The following is a 16,245-nucleotide window of genomic DNA, read 5'->3' as shown; positions in this document are numbered from 1 at the left end:
CCGACCGCACCGCCTCATCTGTGGCGTCTATAAACCCTAGGCTCAGTTGACAGACGCCGGTGCGGCCAGGAGCTGCGTTGTTGTGTGTTTGTCTCCGTCACCCATTCTAGCGCAAAGGGCTGCCACTGCTCAGTTACAGTACAGCCCCGATATACTGTAGAGAGGAGGAAGAGGAAGCCTATTAGCTAGTATACCTTCTGTCCGATAACAGCAAAAAAGCATGTCTGCTCAGCCCGGTGAGGAGCTAGGCTCGGAAGGGAGGTGGTTTGGGGATGACTATGAGAGGAACGGCCTGTTTGATAACACACCGACCCGGTTCGACGAGCTACGTGAAGAATTTAAGCCGAGAGGCAACGAGGTGGCGGGCGACCTGGATCAACAATTTCATCCTTTCCAGGACGAGGGGAAAAGGCCTCCCGTTGCTATGGAAACTGCATCTACAGGTAAAGCGGACAGTTATAGCAGTTAAGTCTTTATGTTTACCAATGTATAGTTTTTTAACCACCTCACATCGGTATTTATGTGTGAGAGACGCAGCCGAGTCCATTTGACATAGATTTAGCTTTACGACAGGCGGCCTCTTTGTCAGCTGAGTTAAAACTTCTGGGCTTGAAAACACAAACAATGATGCAAGCGACTAACTTCCATAGGATGATAGTAAATCAGCTGTCACAACAGGGATGCTGAAAGGAATAATATTAGACATCTTCAAAAACTGAAATTCATTGGTTAGAGCTTTTGCCTTTGATAGTTATGAAACATCAAATATGACCCATTGTTTTCCCCACTAATCTACACAGTTCTTTGGTTGATTAGACTTGAGTCTGGTGGGAGGATTTAGATGGGACGCAGCATGCATTAACAAATAGCCTGTTGAACTTTGAATGGCCTATGGACATTCACTGGAAAAACTACTGTACCAGCTCCCACATGTAGGCCTATATCTACAATAAAATACCTGCATTCTTGATATCTTGGGGTAGAGGGATGACAAATAGATTACAGGCCCAAGCCCCTTAGCTTTCATAGCTAGTGACTGGGTAGAAAATAATTAAATCATACAGTTTATCAATAGGATGAGACTTGACCAAAATATTTCATTAGGTCTGCTGTAACACGTAGTCTGCATGATGACAGGATTCCTACATTCCTGTTTTGGTATTGTTGATGATATAGTTATATTATTGGATGCTGGAGGCAGTGTTTTTTGTGGGAACATCATCCAGACCTCAGTTCTAAGTCCATCACCCTCCTCATCACAGCTCGCTCATGCTGCTATTTTTAATCCTGAAGGAACAGGGCTCACTATTCGCTTGGCGAGAAAAACTAGAGCCCTGCACTTTCATTCACGAATTCACTGAAAAATTCATGAGATGATGTTTTAAAAAAAAAAACGACGCCTAGTTTCCTCTCTTTGCTGCTCAGGCCTTTCTCATTTCCCTGGCTGCAGCTGGTCCAAAACAAGAAAAAGAAAAGAAATACCCATCTTTTTTGTATATCCGTTAAGTACAAGAGCATTTCTGAATGCATAAATTGGACTTTAATCCTCTGAGGCACAGAATTTGGCATGAAAATAGAACTTTAACACCCAAAGATAAAAGTGTTGCAATGGAAAAAAAGGCATTGCAAAATTTACATAACCTACGAGAGCTAAAAATGATCCTCTTTTAGCAGCCTGAGCGTAAAATATATGTGAAACGATGAGCTGGCTAGTCAATGTTTGGCCTCACTTTCTACAAAAAACAAAGCACATGCTCTGCTTTCATAATAGTATGCCAGACAAGCTCAAACTTGTGTAGGTGTGTCCACACAAACACACACACACACACACACACACAGAGTATGTTTTGATTCCTAAAAGAGGAAAGAATGGCTGTCTCTTATTGCTATGACTCCTGCTGAGCCGTGTCCAAAACAGTGAAGTAATCTACTCTGTCACTTATGTTCTTGGTGGGAACAGTGCCGATCTCATCACATCTAGCAGGGCAGAGTGGACATTTTCCTCTTGACCAGACATGTTATAGTCTGGTCACGTATATAGTATGTTATAGTATGTTCTGATCTTTGTCAAACACATTCCCTCCAAACAACCCCCTCTTAAACAAACTTACCTTCTCCGCTTTGCTGGTGCGTGATCACAAAATTATATTTGAAGTTTTTGGAATGTTAAGATTTTTTTTTTTACTGTGGTCAGAAAGGAAGTTTGGCCTTTGAACAGTATGAACTGTGAAATAGTATCTCTTCAAGATGTCTAGAATTGCCTCGCTAAGTAATCGATCCATGCCTGTCCTAAATCTTGTTCACAGCAGTGATGTACCCACAGGACGCCGATAATGCTGATTTCAGCTGTATTAAATTACCACGGGACAGAACCTTAGCCTTGAATCACAGACAGTACAGAACAGTATAGCCTCTTGAAAAGTTTCCCATCCTGTGAAGGTTTCAAGAAGCTTGAAAAAGAAAGTTGTGGAAGATATTGCTGCATCATGACCGGGTCTAAGTGTTGTCGAGTTTGTTTTTAGCACATGGTGTGTCTACTAGCTTCCCCTGCTCTCTGGCATAGAGGAAAACAACTAAGTGCCTAGTGTACACAAACAGTGACACCTCATTTTGACATCCTTCTTTCCCTGAAAAGCTCTCTGTAACTCCTTATAGTGTATTATAATGGTCACTTTATCATGTCCTGACAAAGTGCATCAGTCATTGGAAACGTTCTCCCACAATCCAGTCCCTGATAGGTGGATTAGACTCGAGTCTTTCTCCGTTTCAGCATATTATCAGTGACAAGGATGAGGCAGCATATGTCTGGCTGGGTCTTTTCCATATCTTTCAGATAGAGAAACCACTTAGTCGACTCCGCTGGACTGCATAAGCCAGCACAGTGCATTTGTGCCTTTAGCTGGTGAGAGCTCTGCTCCTGTTCCCAGGGGGCCAAGCAGTGCTAGGTCTTTTCAGACTAGATGATAAAGACGCAAGATAATACAGGGGTGGAAGAGGGGGAGGGGGAAGCAGCTTAATGGCAAGAAAGGCGAGGCTGTGATGAGAAGGCTGATAGTTCAAATGGCCAGACTGTCTGGGAAAAACTGGAAATACAAAGAGCTGTCTTTTCCTTTGCAGATACCTTTAATTCAGTATCTTCCAGATGTAAGCAGAGCAGCTCCCAGGTGTGAGCCAGTGTCTGCATGTACATCCTAAGCTTGCGGTTAAACATGTGTTGTCAAGCACCTTACATAATTAAATAAGGCTTACATAATTATATATATATATATATATATATATATATATATATATATATATATATATATATATATATATATATATATATATACTATATGTGTTCGCTTTCCAGAATGATTTGGGCTCAAGTGCTCCATCCTATGTATTACCTGCCAGGTTTCCAATCTCATTCATTTGTCTCCAGGACCAATTTGCTAATGCTGAGGGATAAAAGGACAGATAAAAGCATGACAGGCCGAACCCAAAAAGATCCACTGTAGGGGACAATAACAAAGTATTACTGCTATCATTATATCGATAAATCATAATTTCTCATGTTCTTTAATCCCCTGTGTTTACCCTGAAAACAATTAAAAGCCAGCATGTGAAATATGATGCTATGTTTACGATCTTACTGCCTCAGTCCAGCTCTCCAGCCTGTGGGCATAGAGTAATCCCCGAGCAGAGTATTGCAAAACTGCTCTCGGGATTAGAGCTACTATCAGCAGAGATACTTATAAACACAAGTAGTCCATCTAAATTTTTTGTGTTGGTTATTGTAACCTACACATGCCTGTCTTCCTGCCTACGTCTGCTCTCTTTAATGCCAAATTCTGTCTGCACAATGAAAGTGAAATGCCAATCCAAAATCACATCAAATTGACATCTTTGACCCAAAGCCGACAGCATGCAGTCACCCAGTCTGGATCCTCCCACATCCTCTCCATTCATGCATAAAGCTCTATCCAAGCAAGAAAAATACGATCAATGCAGTGGAAGACAGGTACTGTACATTACTACGGCTTCAGAATCTGAATGGGGACAGATTTACTTTTATTTAAACTGGCTTTACATTGATTTATCTTTGACAAAGGCCGCTGGAACAACATTTGTCCTGTGTGGCCCTGAGTGATTTTCTTTATTTAAGAGTGGTGGGTACGCTGACGTTTCTTACAGTAATTGTATGTCCTCATTGTCTTGGATCAATGCGGCTCAGAGCACAGCTGTTCCTCTATTGATTTCTGCTAGTAGTTTTGTTGTACCTCAGCTCCTAATATAGACTGTCATTGTGCTCTCCATTTTCTCCTTTTTTACCAACATTAAAGTAGGATAGTTAGTGACTAGTATTCATGTATTTGTTCAGCTAGGGATATTGCAATCAATACAGTATGAACATAAATGTCATATCCAAAGCTTTTAAAGCCAGAGACCATCAAGAGTCAGAGTGGTACTTCAGTTAAGCTGTGACAAATAAGTAAGAGACTTAATATAGGAATTTAATATTATACCACCCTCCAATACAGTCATGTTGATTGTTAGCATCAATTTGATTATTTAGATTGTGATTTGCATATATTATTATTTATCATTATGCATTGGGGGGAAAAAATCACCATCATTTTGTCCAGCCTTAACTGTTCATGTGGACTTGTATTTGTTTCAACTTCTACATCAAAAAGGAGCTTTTAGTTTGTAGTGATGTTACTTATGTTCAGGTGTAAAGTAGCTGCAAGTACAGCAAATTTCATATTGAAAAGCATTATAACACTGAGAAAATGACTATAGTTAGTTAATAAGTTAGTTTTTATTCCTGTGTCATGCCAAACATTGTGCATTTTTTTCCCATCTCACACCGGTGTTTATCAAATATCAAAAAAATATATTAACTTCCGGTAACACATATACAAAAAACAAAGGAAAAAAAACACCAATTACAACATAATATGTACTTCTAGACTTTCAGAGAATATATATGTACATGAAAAATGTAAAATAAATTGTACACCAAATAACAGAAGAAAGAAAAGAAATGCTACGAGGCAAGCCTAAAGTTTATGCTGATAAAGGGTATTTTTCTCATCTCCTAGGCTTTCTACAAGTAGCGTAACTGGCTAATTTAAATGTCTCATAATATGTGCACACCCAACCCAGTCTTTGTGCATCATCCATGCTTTCAAAATCAATTTCTGTTTTTATCTTTCTAAACAGTATTGCGCAGTTCCCACTAGCCAATTTATACCTAAAATAATAAAGCTACAGCACGTTATTTAACGCCAAAGGCACAGATGGCTTTGAAAGAGGAGCACAGTAAGCGTCTTGATGGATTGGTTCCACAAGGTCATGGAGTGAAAGAGAACTCCTGAAAGGTAACACCACAGTCGAAAAGGTCACAGATGGAGTATTGGGATGGCGTGTGCTTCGACAACACAGACAGACTGTTCCTTTGAAAGTCAGTGTTGCGTGTTGTTGTGATGGGTTGCGGAACCAGCAGCATCTCTTCTGTCTCTACACTGGACTCCTGGCTGCAAGAAGTGAGACAACATGATTTTTTTCGAGACTAGCAAACATAGCTGTTTGTTGTGAAATTTCTTTATTCATTTTATTCCACATTGAATAACTGCAGTGGATCAGTAAGTGTCTTCAAGGGAATAAACCCTGCTGCGCATTGAATCCCACATGCAGCTCAATTCAAAGTGGTAATATATTCATTTTGCAACTCCGGCTGTTTTGATATCATCTGTGCTCACATGTTTTTGTCTGTAGCCCGATAATTAGGAGCCTATGCCTTGGCATAGAACAGATTGTCAGGATGCATTAGTTTCGGAGCTGCACTGGCTGCACAGGGGACAACAAAAGGACTGCCCCTTCACAGCACATCCACCAGGACTTATTTATTTAACTGTACCATCCTTTCAGTGACATGATTATGTTGTGTGGCTACAGTGTGAGCTGAGAATTCCTCTGTTGTCACGTCCAATCCCATCTGAGCATTTGTCTCAGCCTTGTGGGGGTTTTTTTCCCAGTGTCTGGGTGCTACGCCATATCAGCAGATTCAAAATGCCCTCAATCTCAACACACCAACTTTGTCAAGTAGCTGCTCGTAATGGCTGCCCTCGTGGCAGTTAAAGACAAGCATGCAGCCTTCTTATTGTTGCAGATGCCTTATGCAACTGCTGGTGAGTTTATCTGTGTTGTTACGTAGAATGGGTTGATAGAGAGAGGGGTTGTGTGTTGCCTACAGTCAACAGGATTATCGGCAGTTCACAGCTCCAGAGATCACCTCACTTCACAGTTTGTAGTGGCCCTGAGTGCTTCCCACATCTGCACAGTAGATTGTACTGTACAGTGAATCAGTGAGTGTTAGATTATGATGGTGTTGCCAGGGTGATGGCTGATGGGACCTATACGATGGTAGTACACTAAGAGGATTATACATTGGTTCGCTTTAGCAGTACATCAAGGGCATTCATGTCATTGAACTGAACTTGGCTCAGCAGCTGTGCCCATTTATGTTGCATACTGCTTGGATCCATAAGCAGTTCAAATGTTGATATACAAGACATTTGAGTCTATTAAATACAAAATAATCTGAAGCTCAAAAGCATCTGGGCCTGCTTTGCTGTTCCTCCATGTCACGCCAGCCCTCCCCCTGTGTCCCAGCATGGGTGTGTAGTGTTTATGCTCTTGTACTGCGGTATGATGTATTGTTAATGACTGAGGGAGCAGCAGTAGGAAGGACAGCAGAAGGGAAGGGTGGTGGGGCTTTTTAGAGGAAGCGAAGAGAGGGACGGGACGTCCTGACCTGTTGGGTCTTCTGTCAGTCAGTCTGCATCCTCCAGAGCTAACCCTAAGGTTGCTATTTTAAATCTTCCCCCCTCATCCAGCCCAGCAGCTGGACCCAGCCTATTTATAGCACCACCGCTGCCCAGGGAGAAGTAGGGCTAGAGAGCAGGAGGAGGAGCTCAGTTAGTGGAAGTATAAACTTTGACTTGTACACAGCACAACAAAAATATTGGCATCAGATGTGTGGTGATAGTGTGTGTTTGTGTGTGGATAATGTGTTTATGCTTGTGTATTTGTGTATGAACAGGAGGCAGCGTGTGTTTGTTGCCGAGTTGCATGACTTAGACTGGAAGTTGGACATAGAGTCAACAAATCTGAATACTTGACTTGACCTTGACTTCTGACCTGAGGATTTAAAATAACATCCCTATCAAGTCAGCCGCTTCCTGTTTTGCAAGTCACATGTAACATGAGCATCCTTAACGTTTCCCTGCAGCACTGTAACAAATTATTCAGTGAGATGTTGAGTGATATTTTACAGCAGAGCACACACAAAGGCACAGCTAACACCAACACTGTTTGTTGGTTTTCAATTCTTAATTTTAGTTGAAAACACCGTTAACACTACACTTGTATCACTGTGTTTATTAATATTTCAGTTTTGCATGTGTATTGAATATCAGGATACAGTAAGGGTGCAGTGTTTGAAATATTTATTTTATGCATGTATATATTGAACAGTTTTGTAAACCTAGTCTAGCCTAGTTTAAACCATTTAAGCTTTGGAGAGGGTATATGCTAGCTTGCACATACAGTATATTGTTCATATCGTATTAGTGATTACAGAGCAGAGATGTGAGCAGAGAAAGCCCTTTGCCTGCATGATTTAGAACAGACTTGGGTTGTGGCACTGTGGTTTTTTGGGGTCTGAACAATCCCCCTTTGTCCCGCACCGGGTACAAGTACCCTCTGTTACTGCTGCCTCACTGATCTTCACAGCCGAGCACCCAGTCTGACTGTGCTGCTCTCACAGTGCCATAACCCTTCTCCCTGGCAGCAGCACCAGCAGAGGCATAGCCTTGTTAAACTGGATGTTTTCATTAATCAAACAGCTCGGGCACAGGCTGATTGACACAGAGACACAGTGTGACACAGAGAGTGCTGTCATTCTTCCTTATCAGTTTTTTGTGTCTGTAACCTCACAGAGTTTCACTTCTCTCTCTTCCTGCCAATCTCTGTAGATGATCCCATGTCTGGCCTGTTTAGGAAGCCTATGAATGACGATGGGGATGTGTACACTTCCCTGTTGTCAAATCAGAGCTTCACATCGGGTCGAGAAGCCTCCTACCTGTCGGATGACCTAAAACCCTCCAAGTCCTCCTCCGGCTCCTCTGCCCTGGATCACTTCTCCAGCGACACCTATAGCTTCAGCTCCAACACCAAGATGACTTCCGACCTGGCTGACGACATGCCAAAATCTCTGTTTGGCTCAGATAAAACAGAATCCTACAACTACATGGACATCAGCCACGGGGATGAGCGCCATGACCAGCACCAGGGGGCTCTGCACAGCCTGGTGGACACAGGCTCAACTGGTTGTGACTCATTGGGCAGCTACATAGATAAAAACCCTGGAAGAGATGAGTATGATGAGGAGGAAGAGGAAAACCTAGGTCCAGCACTGGGCTCCCACTCTTTCCCCTACGTGGAGGAGCCATCTGATGAAGAGCTGTCAGACTACCGCTCCTACCGAAACCTGGGTGGCACCCCGCAGACGGCCAGCCCAGTGAAGATCACCTTGACCGAGTCCCAGCCTCCAACTGCCAAGACTGAGTTGCAGCAACAACCCCCTCCAGTCAGTGTGTCTGAGCGTGAAAACGTCCTCAGTGTGGGCTTACAGGGGGTTCCCACTGTGACGCTATCAGAGCCAGAGGACGACAGCCCAGCTTCCACTCCCAATGCTTCACCAACACGTACGCACAGCACACACACAGAAACACCTGTGGTCAGATATAGAAGTGGGTGATGTTGATAACATCCTGCATCATGGTATATATAATTTCATATTGCGATCAGAATATACCATAGTATTGTACATTTTCTGGAAAATCAATTGAGAAACTGTTAAAATAACCAAATGGAAATGTCTGTCTTTTTTCTAATTAAGTTAATTAAATACCTGACAACTCAAGAAACGTCATCACATTGATGGAAAAAATCATACAAAAACACATATATCGTCATATCGGCCACCCCCATGTCAGATGTATTTCATGTAGATGATGTTAATGCCATAATAAATGGCATTAAAGTCAGCGCTACTTCAGCATTTGTCATTAAAGCAAGACTATGAGCTTTGAGTTATATGTGCAGATACTGTATGTCTGAATTTGTAATGTGAATGAAGACTCTAATTTCCACTTTTCTCTTCATTTCTTTGTGAGCAGAAAAAGAATTCCCTTCTCATGATGTGTTCAAGGCTGACACAGTGAAGCCTGCAGCTTCCAAAAGCATTCCAAGCACAAAGGCCGGCAGCAGGGAGCATGATGGCAGCAGCGCAGAGTCTGGAGACTCAGAGATTGAGCTGGTGTCTGAAGAGCCTCCAAAGGCCAGTAGCAACCCATTTGCCCAGCCGCCTAAAAGCAAGGGCACTTTCAGCCAGCCTAACAACCCCTTTGACAATCCCCCAGTCGCCAAGGGAGGTTTCGGCCTGTCTGGCAACCACGCTCCACCCACAGCCTACAGCATTCTGAGGGAGGAGAGAGAGGCAGAGCTTGACAGTGATCTCTTCATTGAGTCTGCGTCTGAAGAGAGCCCAAAGAGAGAGCAGGGCTTCAGTGGCCCCAAACAGGAAGTCAGCCCTCCCTCTCCCCTGGTTCCCAGTGCCGTCCCTCCCCGCAGTACGGCTGAGGCGGTGCCAGCCGAGCCCCTGATCACAGAAAAGGCCAAGACCCCAGTGAAAACAGAGGAGGATTGCCCGAGCAAGCCCAAGCCCCCCACTGCTGCCGTGCCCCCAGAGGTGCGATTGGAGAGACCCCACCAGGATGACATGCACACCAATGAGGGCAAAGGAGACCTAGGAAAACCCGCTGCCTCAACCTTCCTGGTGGGCTTTAATAAACAAAAAGGTCAGTCTTAAAAATCTTGATTTTCTTTTTTGCGCAGAACTTCTAAGCGATACTTATTTCACCTCTGCACAAAAATGTAAGAATATATATTGTTACTGCCTCTTTGTGGACGTAATAGGATTTCACAAAACATGTCTGTAATCTTTTCATTGTTGCAGTGGTTTCACCTTGGCTTATATGCTACTATCTTGAGTACTGGCTCTCCAGAAATAGTGCTGTTAGCTTGTGATACAGGTAGTGTTTTATGTGCTGATGTGTCTTCATGCCCGAATGAAAGAGCTATCGTGTGTGCATTTGTGTTCAAAACCTTCCCCATCATATCTAGGGATAAAAAACAGTTTGAAAATAATTGACAACACATTTCTAATCAAATCACTAACGCGGTACTTGTGTTTGTTTATCTCCTGGCAGCTACCTGCATGGTGTGCTTTGACATTGTTTTGTTGACAAGGCCGGGAAAGTAAACTGGATTGCTGAGAGAGATGGGATGTTCCACTGCTGAGTATGTGTGTGTGGTGGGTGGGAAGTGCTTGTGTTACTACTTTCCTGAGGTCTGCTTCCCCCTGGTGGTACATTTGAGGACAAAAAGGCAGAGTGAGGATGCACTGATTCAGATTTATGGCAATGCATGACGACTGAAATTCAACAGCTACACTGTCTAACCTGTAAACATTACTCTCTGCTTTCAGTGGAAACAGTACAAATTACGGAATTGCAGATGTTAAGAAAAAAAACTCTTTCTGCATCTTGACAGCATCTGGCTCCTTACATCACTCTGTAACATCCTGTGATTAGATAAGTCAGACATGCCAGTCTCAGTCAGCAGGAGTTAATGCTGTCTAAGCTGCACATTTGATGTTGGCATGGGTATTTTGACTTCTATTGGTTGTTCTTTCTGTCCTTGTAAACAGTGGGTTTACGTAATCCTATGATGTCAAAACTGGGGCACACTCCTACTTAGGGGCTTGGAAGGCTTCCTCTTGAATTTCACATAGTTACAGAGCTGAAAAAATCACATCTGAATAAATTTTGTTTGGCTTTGGCTCCTCTGTGGCCTCCAAAGAGACAGGTACATGGGTTTTCTGAAACTGCCAGTTACGGATGCACCCTGCCCCAGTGAGTCCGGTGAGTCATGTAAATAGTTACAAATTTGAAATGTATAATATTTCGAACTGGTGTGATTAAATAGCAAATAAAAGAGGCCCTCCTTGTTTTGTTTACTCAGACTCTAAGAAGGTTCTGGAAATGCTAAAAAGAAGGTCACGTGTGTTTTTTCTCCACCACTAGAGGGCGCAGTGCACCTTTGTCATTGCTGCTCTGTTGAAGACTAACAGATATTGTTTTAGTCAGTCGGTGCACTTCCACACCAGTTGCTATAGCAACAGTGATGGGGAAGCGTGTTCAGAGAAATCAGATTTTTAATTTCCTCTTGGTTGGTATTGGCACTGGAGCATACAGTGTGAGGTGTGGCTGTCTGTGCGGGCGGGGGGGCAGAAAAATGATGTCAGCCTCAAATTATAAAGGAATTGTTTTCTGCTCAGTGCTGACACCACAGTGACAGTGCTGTTTTCTTTTTAAGCATCCTACACTGCCTTTTCAGTCACAGATCTCTTTACAGCTCCATTTGCGTTATGATATATTTTAGGGAGGAAATCATAAAGCACAAACACATCCTGAGGGCACTAAACAAGGAGCATTGTGCTGTATTGCCCAGTGTCTCTCGTTATGAATTATTAAAGTACAACCACTTTGCCGCTTCAATTATCAGTGAGTCATAGTGGAAACAGCTATTTGAATCTCTGGCTACAACCTTAAATATTCTTCTTCGCAAATAAAGAACAATGGATCTGGATGTTTGCCATAAATTTCCTTAGCAACATGGCCTCAAGTCCAGCCATTTTCAATCTTCAGAAAACATTGCTATTGCACCCTGTCTGGTGTGCAACATGGCATCAGGCTATTAAAATGACTGCTGTTCTTCTTTCAGGTTGCACAGAATGTGGCAACATGCCATATTTGTAGTCTGTATTACTAATTGCACCAATAAATATGGTTCTGTTACACTGAAAACAAGCTACAATGGAAGCCAGAGTGACATGCTAGAAAGCCTATGACAATGCTTTGGTGTCCCATCAAAGCTATGTGGGATAACCTTCCCACTGCTTGTACCCCCACTATTACCAGTGTGTTCTGAGGCTCTGTTTGGGCTTTTATTATGAAAGCTAGTGTACCTTACCTTTCAAGAAAATAGCTGAGCCTCCAACCATCACCACCCACCCTCTCACCCCCTAGGCTCCTAATCATTGCATGGATGGTTTGCTGCAGCAGCAACTGTGGTATTTACAATTTGAGCCCCCGTCCCCCTCCCCCAGCGCACACAGACATACACATACGCACTTTCCCTGCTCCTTCTTTTCTAGCCAGCGCTGCTCCACAGCATCAGTCTGTGTGCTCCGCGAGCCGGCAGCACCTTGGAAACCTTTCCTCCCTCCCTCCCTTCCTCCCTCTTTGTCATCTCTGCATCCTTTTCGACCATTCATGCCTTTCTGGGATGAGTGAGTGAGTCGGTGCTACCGAAGAGGGAGACAAAGAAGAAAACGGAGACCATCAAGACAAAGAGAGAAAGAGAACAGGGACATAACTGATCACCAGCATGCAGGCCACTGCAGACGTGACCAAGAAGGAAAGCTCCTGGAGCGGCTGGAAGGGCCAGGGTACTGATGTGTTTACTGTGATTTACTCAGCAGTTTGTCTGTGATTTGTGGCTGTGAGACTGTTATCTCCATATGTAGGTTAAATATTCATGACACTCTAGGTGTGTGTCCTTGAATGTGTGTATGTGTGCTTTGCATGCATGCATTTGTCATTTAACTGTATTTGTCAAGTGTTGGGGAATCAAACAGCGCTGTTTACCTGCGCCTCTTTTCACACGGACACGCCCTGATGACAGATCCTTTCTGCTGCATGTGTGTGCGTCCAAAAAAAAAAAACAAAGAGGAGAGGGGGTGAGAGACGCTGGTGGGTGTTTTGGAAAAAAAAGTATACACACAAAAGCATGCTGGGAGCCATCTGTTTTAGGTGCATGTTAATATGGATGCCAGTGTTGTGTTGTGGACTAAGGCGTGTCATTGTTATCACCCTTTCCACTTTGCAACCGTGCAGAGGAGCTGGTTTTATATGGCGTATGCTCTGTTTTTGTATAACGAGACAGTCCGAGCATCCCGACGGCACTGACAGACTGTCTCCATGGTAACCAGGGCACACCCATCCTGATAACATCAACCCTATCTCCTCGGCTGCCATGGCACCTTGCAGAGACTGGGCCACAGAAGAGCATCCTCCGTCTGTCTGTTTCCATAGCACAGAGGGTTCTTAGACGGGGCCAAGAGAGAAAATGGCGCCCCTTCCTCCACACTGGTCGTGGTTTATTATCTGCCATCTTTTTAGGTTTGGCTCAGCAGTGACAATGCGATATAAAAGATAGAGCAAATGCTTATTGTATCTTAACAGAGACTGTAACAGTCACTGATTGTGGATGTGTGTGCAGCTTTGTAAAAATAACCTTGATGACAAACCCCCATTTGTCATTATTCTACTGAGTCATTATTCATTTAATTTAGTCAAAATGAAAGTCTGAGACTGTGTAACATGATAGCCTATCTGAGGGGATCTGTCCACAATATTAGGAACGCATCAAATTAAGCTGATACAGATAACACAGCAAAGGATGAAATTGAGCAGATACACTTTCTGCAGTTGAATGTTTACACATCACCTTGAAGCTGTGGGCATTTTTATGTTTAGTCATTCTCATTGCACATGCACAGTACTGACTCACTGCCACCTAGCTACTCAAGAATTACCAAACAATGATGCAGACATATATCCAAAATTTAGTCATGCACTTACAGGACTCAAGATGACACGCAACAGCCAACAGGTTTTTTGTAATGCATGCTATAGGTGAAAACATACTGTTACACTACTGTGTACACTTGATTAATGATTGCTAATCAGGTGGCTACCTTTATCAATCAAGTAAATCTACATTCTTAAATATATGACATAATATGTCACAAAACCATACAAGATGAAGAACAGATGTTTTACTTAAATAACATAAATATGACAGCTAGAGAACCAGTCCTACCATATTTTATTTATTAGTTTCTCAAATACGTGAATATAGATCAAAACTTAGATACTCCCTGCTGTGGAATGTTGCGTATTTAGTGGTGTATACAACTTTATGCATATAGGAAGACTCACATTTAATTTGCTATTGTTCCAAATCATTATTTGGCATAAAAAGAATCAAACTTTGAGATAGGTCATAAAAAGAAGAATAGGTCAAATTTTTGTTTGACATAACACGACATGATTTACTTACTGCTAGTGATATCGAAGCATGCATACATCTATTCAAGTAAGTTTAATGATATAGAGAGAATGATATAGAGAGGAGAATCGAGCTTTAGAAATACACTGAAGATGGTTGGATGGTTGAAACCTTTTAAGTGCTGTTTTGGTTTGAAATGTTTTTAACTGGGCCAATTTGCTGCTGTTCATTTCTGTTGGACAAGCTGTCAGATTGCTGAGGTATCTCCGTTTACACTAGCTCTAGCGAGTAACTCATACCATCTAATATCAAAACTATCCCTCTGATAAAAAATTTGACATTCATAATCATCATGTCATACCCAAGTCTAAACTTATCAACCCCAAGTCCAAGTTCCAAGTCTGACCCTCAAGTCCTGAATCTCGGCTGTTGGCAGCAGAAGTTCCTTCGCATGTTTGCTCATTCCGGCTGATGGCTTGTTTGAGGCCACAAGGATGTCTTCAGTGATTTAATGAGGTCAGGCTAAACTAGTTTCACTACAGAAAAGGGAGAGGGGGAATCATATTATTGTCACTGGTGTTAATCATTTGCTCTGGTTTTTGCTCGGTGTATGTGTTGAATATCAGCATCATATCAACATACAGAACTTGGCGGGCTGCATTTGTACTTCCTCTGTACTCTGATTCAGCATCGTGCGTGTCTTACATTAAACCCATGCAGTTCAGTTTTTGCTACTGTCAAAAACTAACTGGATTTTCTATATTTGGTGCAGTTATAGTCTAATTATAAATGAATATCAGGTTATGATTTTAATCGAATGTAAACAATTGAAATGTCATCCCAACTGTCATCCAGTGTAAACAAGCTGCACCACACAAATGAGCAGTTATATCTTTTTAAGCAGTGAGAAATCAGACACAAATTTGGAAAAATATGAGCTTGTAATGTGACACTATCTGTTAACATTCTTTATGCACATAGTTTTTATAATTTTCTTGACACAGACTTGACAACTAGCCGGCCTCGTGTTAAATCTGCCTTTGTCCTTTTGTGCTCCACAATAAAGGGAGAGGCTGTCTTCATTTGTCGGGGTGTGGAGGCACATTATGTGCTGCTGATTCCCCAGATTCGGAGCAAATGAATCTGTCTCTGTTCCCAAAGGAACGCTCTTTCCCCCTCCCTCCCTCCCTCTTCCTCTTTCGGCCCCTCCCTTCCTCCCTTCCTTCCTCTCTCCATCTCTCCATCTCTCAGTGAGTGGTGGGGAGAAAATGGAGCACAGTAACTATGGTAACTGCATCAGGCAGGTGCTCAGCAGATCCTTGCCACTGAGCAGTAGAATATGGCTACAGTCTGTACGGTTTATTAGCATGCAATGTTACGGCAGTTGTCTCATCTTTAGCCACTGAAGTCATATGATGCCATCTTCACACATAAAAAGGACTCTGGACTTTCTTTTATTTTAGTCGCTACCTGGTAGTCTTTGTCACATGTCAGCAGGGCTGCTCTTAAAAGCCTGAGCATAAAAGAGCTCATAGAGAGAGAGTGTGTTATATGTGTGTTATTGTGTGTGTGTTGGATTGCAATGTGATTCTTTGGCAACCACACCCCATAGATGCCCCCCCTCCCTCGGTCCCCCTGCGCAGGCGGATGCTGATTTGCTGGTGTGGCTGTGGCCCCTCCCCTCCTGTGCAGGGGGGACTCCCCCTTTCAGTGCTCTCCTTTTGTCCATGGATAAAGCAGCTGCCTCTTTCCCTGTTCAGCCATGGGAGCCGCAGGTCAGTACTCGCTTCTACTGCACTAACTAAAGCTTTTCAGTCTGCGTGCAGCCTGTGCAGCACATCACAAGGCACAGTGGCTGTCGCCGGTCAACACCTGTCTCTAGCAGAGCTGTCTGTTGTTGATGTGTCTGTGTGTTGTTACAGCGGCTGCCTGTGCTACCTGTGTCTGTCTGTGTGTGTGTGAGCATCTCCATTCAAATCAGTAGCTACATGGACACTT

The 16,245-nt window shown here is 43.0% G+C and overlaps 1 protein-coding gene across 4 annotated transcripts in view; it reads left to right on the top strand.

The window, feature by feature from the left end:
- The first annotated feature begins 66 nt into the window (after positions 1 to 66).
- Positions 67 to 16,245, top strand: part of rtn1a (reticulon 1a) — a 20,719-nt gene continuing 4,540 nt past the window's right edge. Inside the window, exons 1-3 of one of the 4 annotated variants that reach the window (XM_044167783.1) lie at positions 67 to 443; positions 8,022 to 8,753; positions 9,228 to 9,908. In XM_044167783.1, the coding sequence (XP_044023718.1) occupies positions 221 to 443; positions 8,022 to 8,753; positions 9,228 to 9,908 (1,636 nt within the window). In that variant the 5' untranslated portion in view covers positions 67 to 220. Of the gene's footprint in view, positions 444 to 5,348; positions 5,529 to 8,021; positions 8,754 to 9,227; positions 9,909 to 12,305; positions 12,623 to 15,881; positions 16,023 to 16,245 lie in introns of those variants that run through there. The other 3 variants (XM_044167784.1, XM_044167785.1, XM_044167786.1) reach the window with 3 other exon arrangements.

The sequence above is a fragment of the Siniperca chuatsi genome, linkage group LG15 (genome assembly GCF_020085105.1).
Source record: "Siniperca chuatsi isolate FFG_IHB_CAS linkage group LG15, ASM2008510v1, whole genome shotgun sequence".
In the NCBI taxonomy this organism is placed as follows: domain Eukaryota; kingdom Metazoa; phylum Chordata; class Actinopteri; order Centrarchiformes; family Sinipercidae; genus Siniperca; species Siniperca chuatsi.
This window is presented reverse-complemented; position numbering and strand designations above follow the sequence as displayed.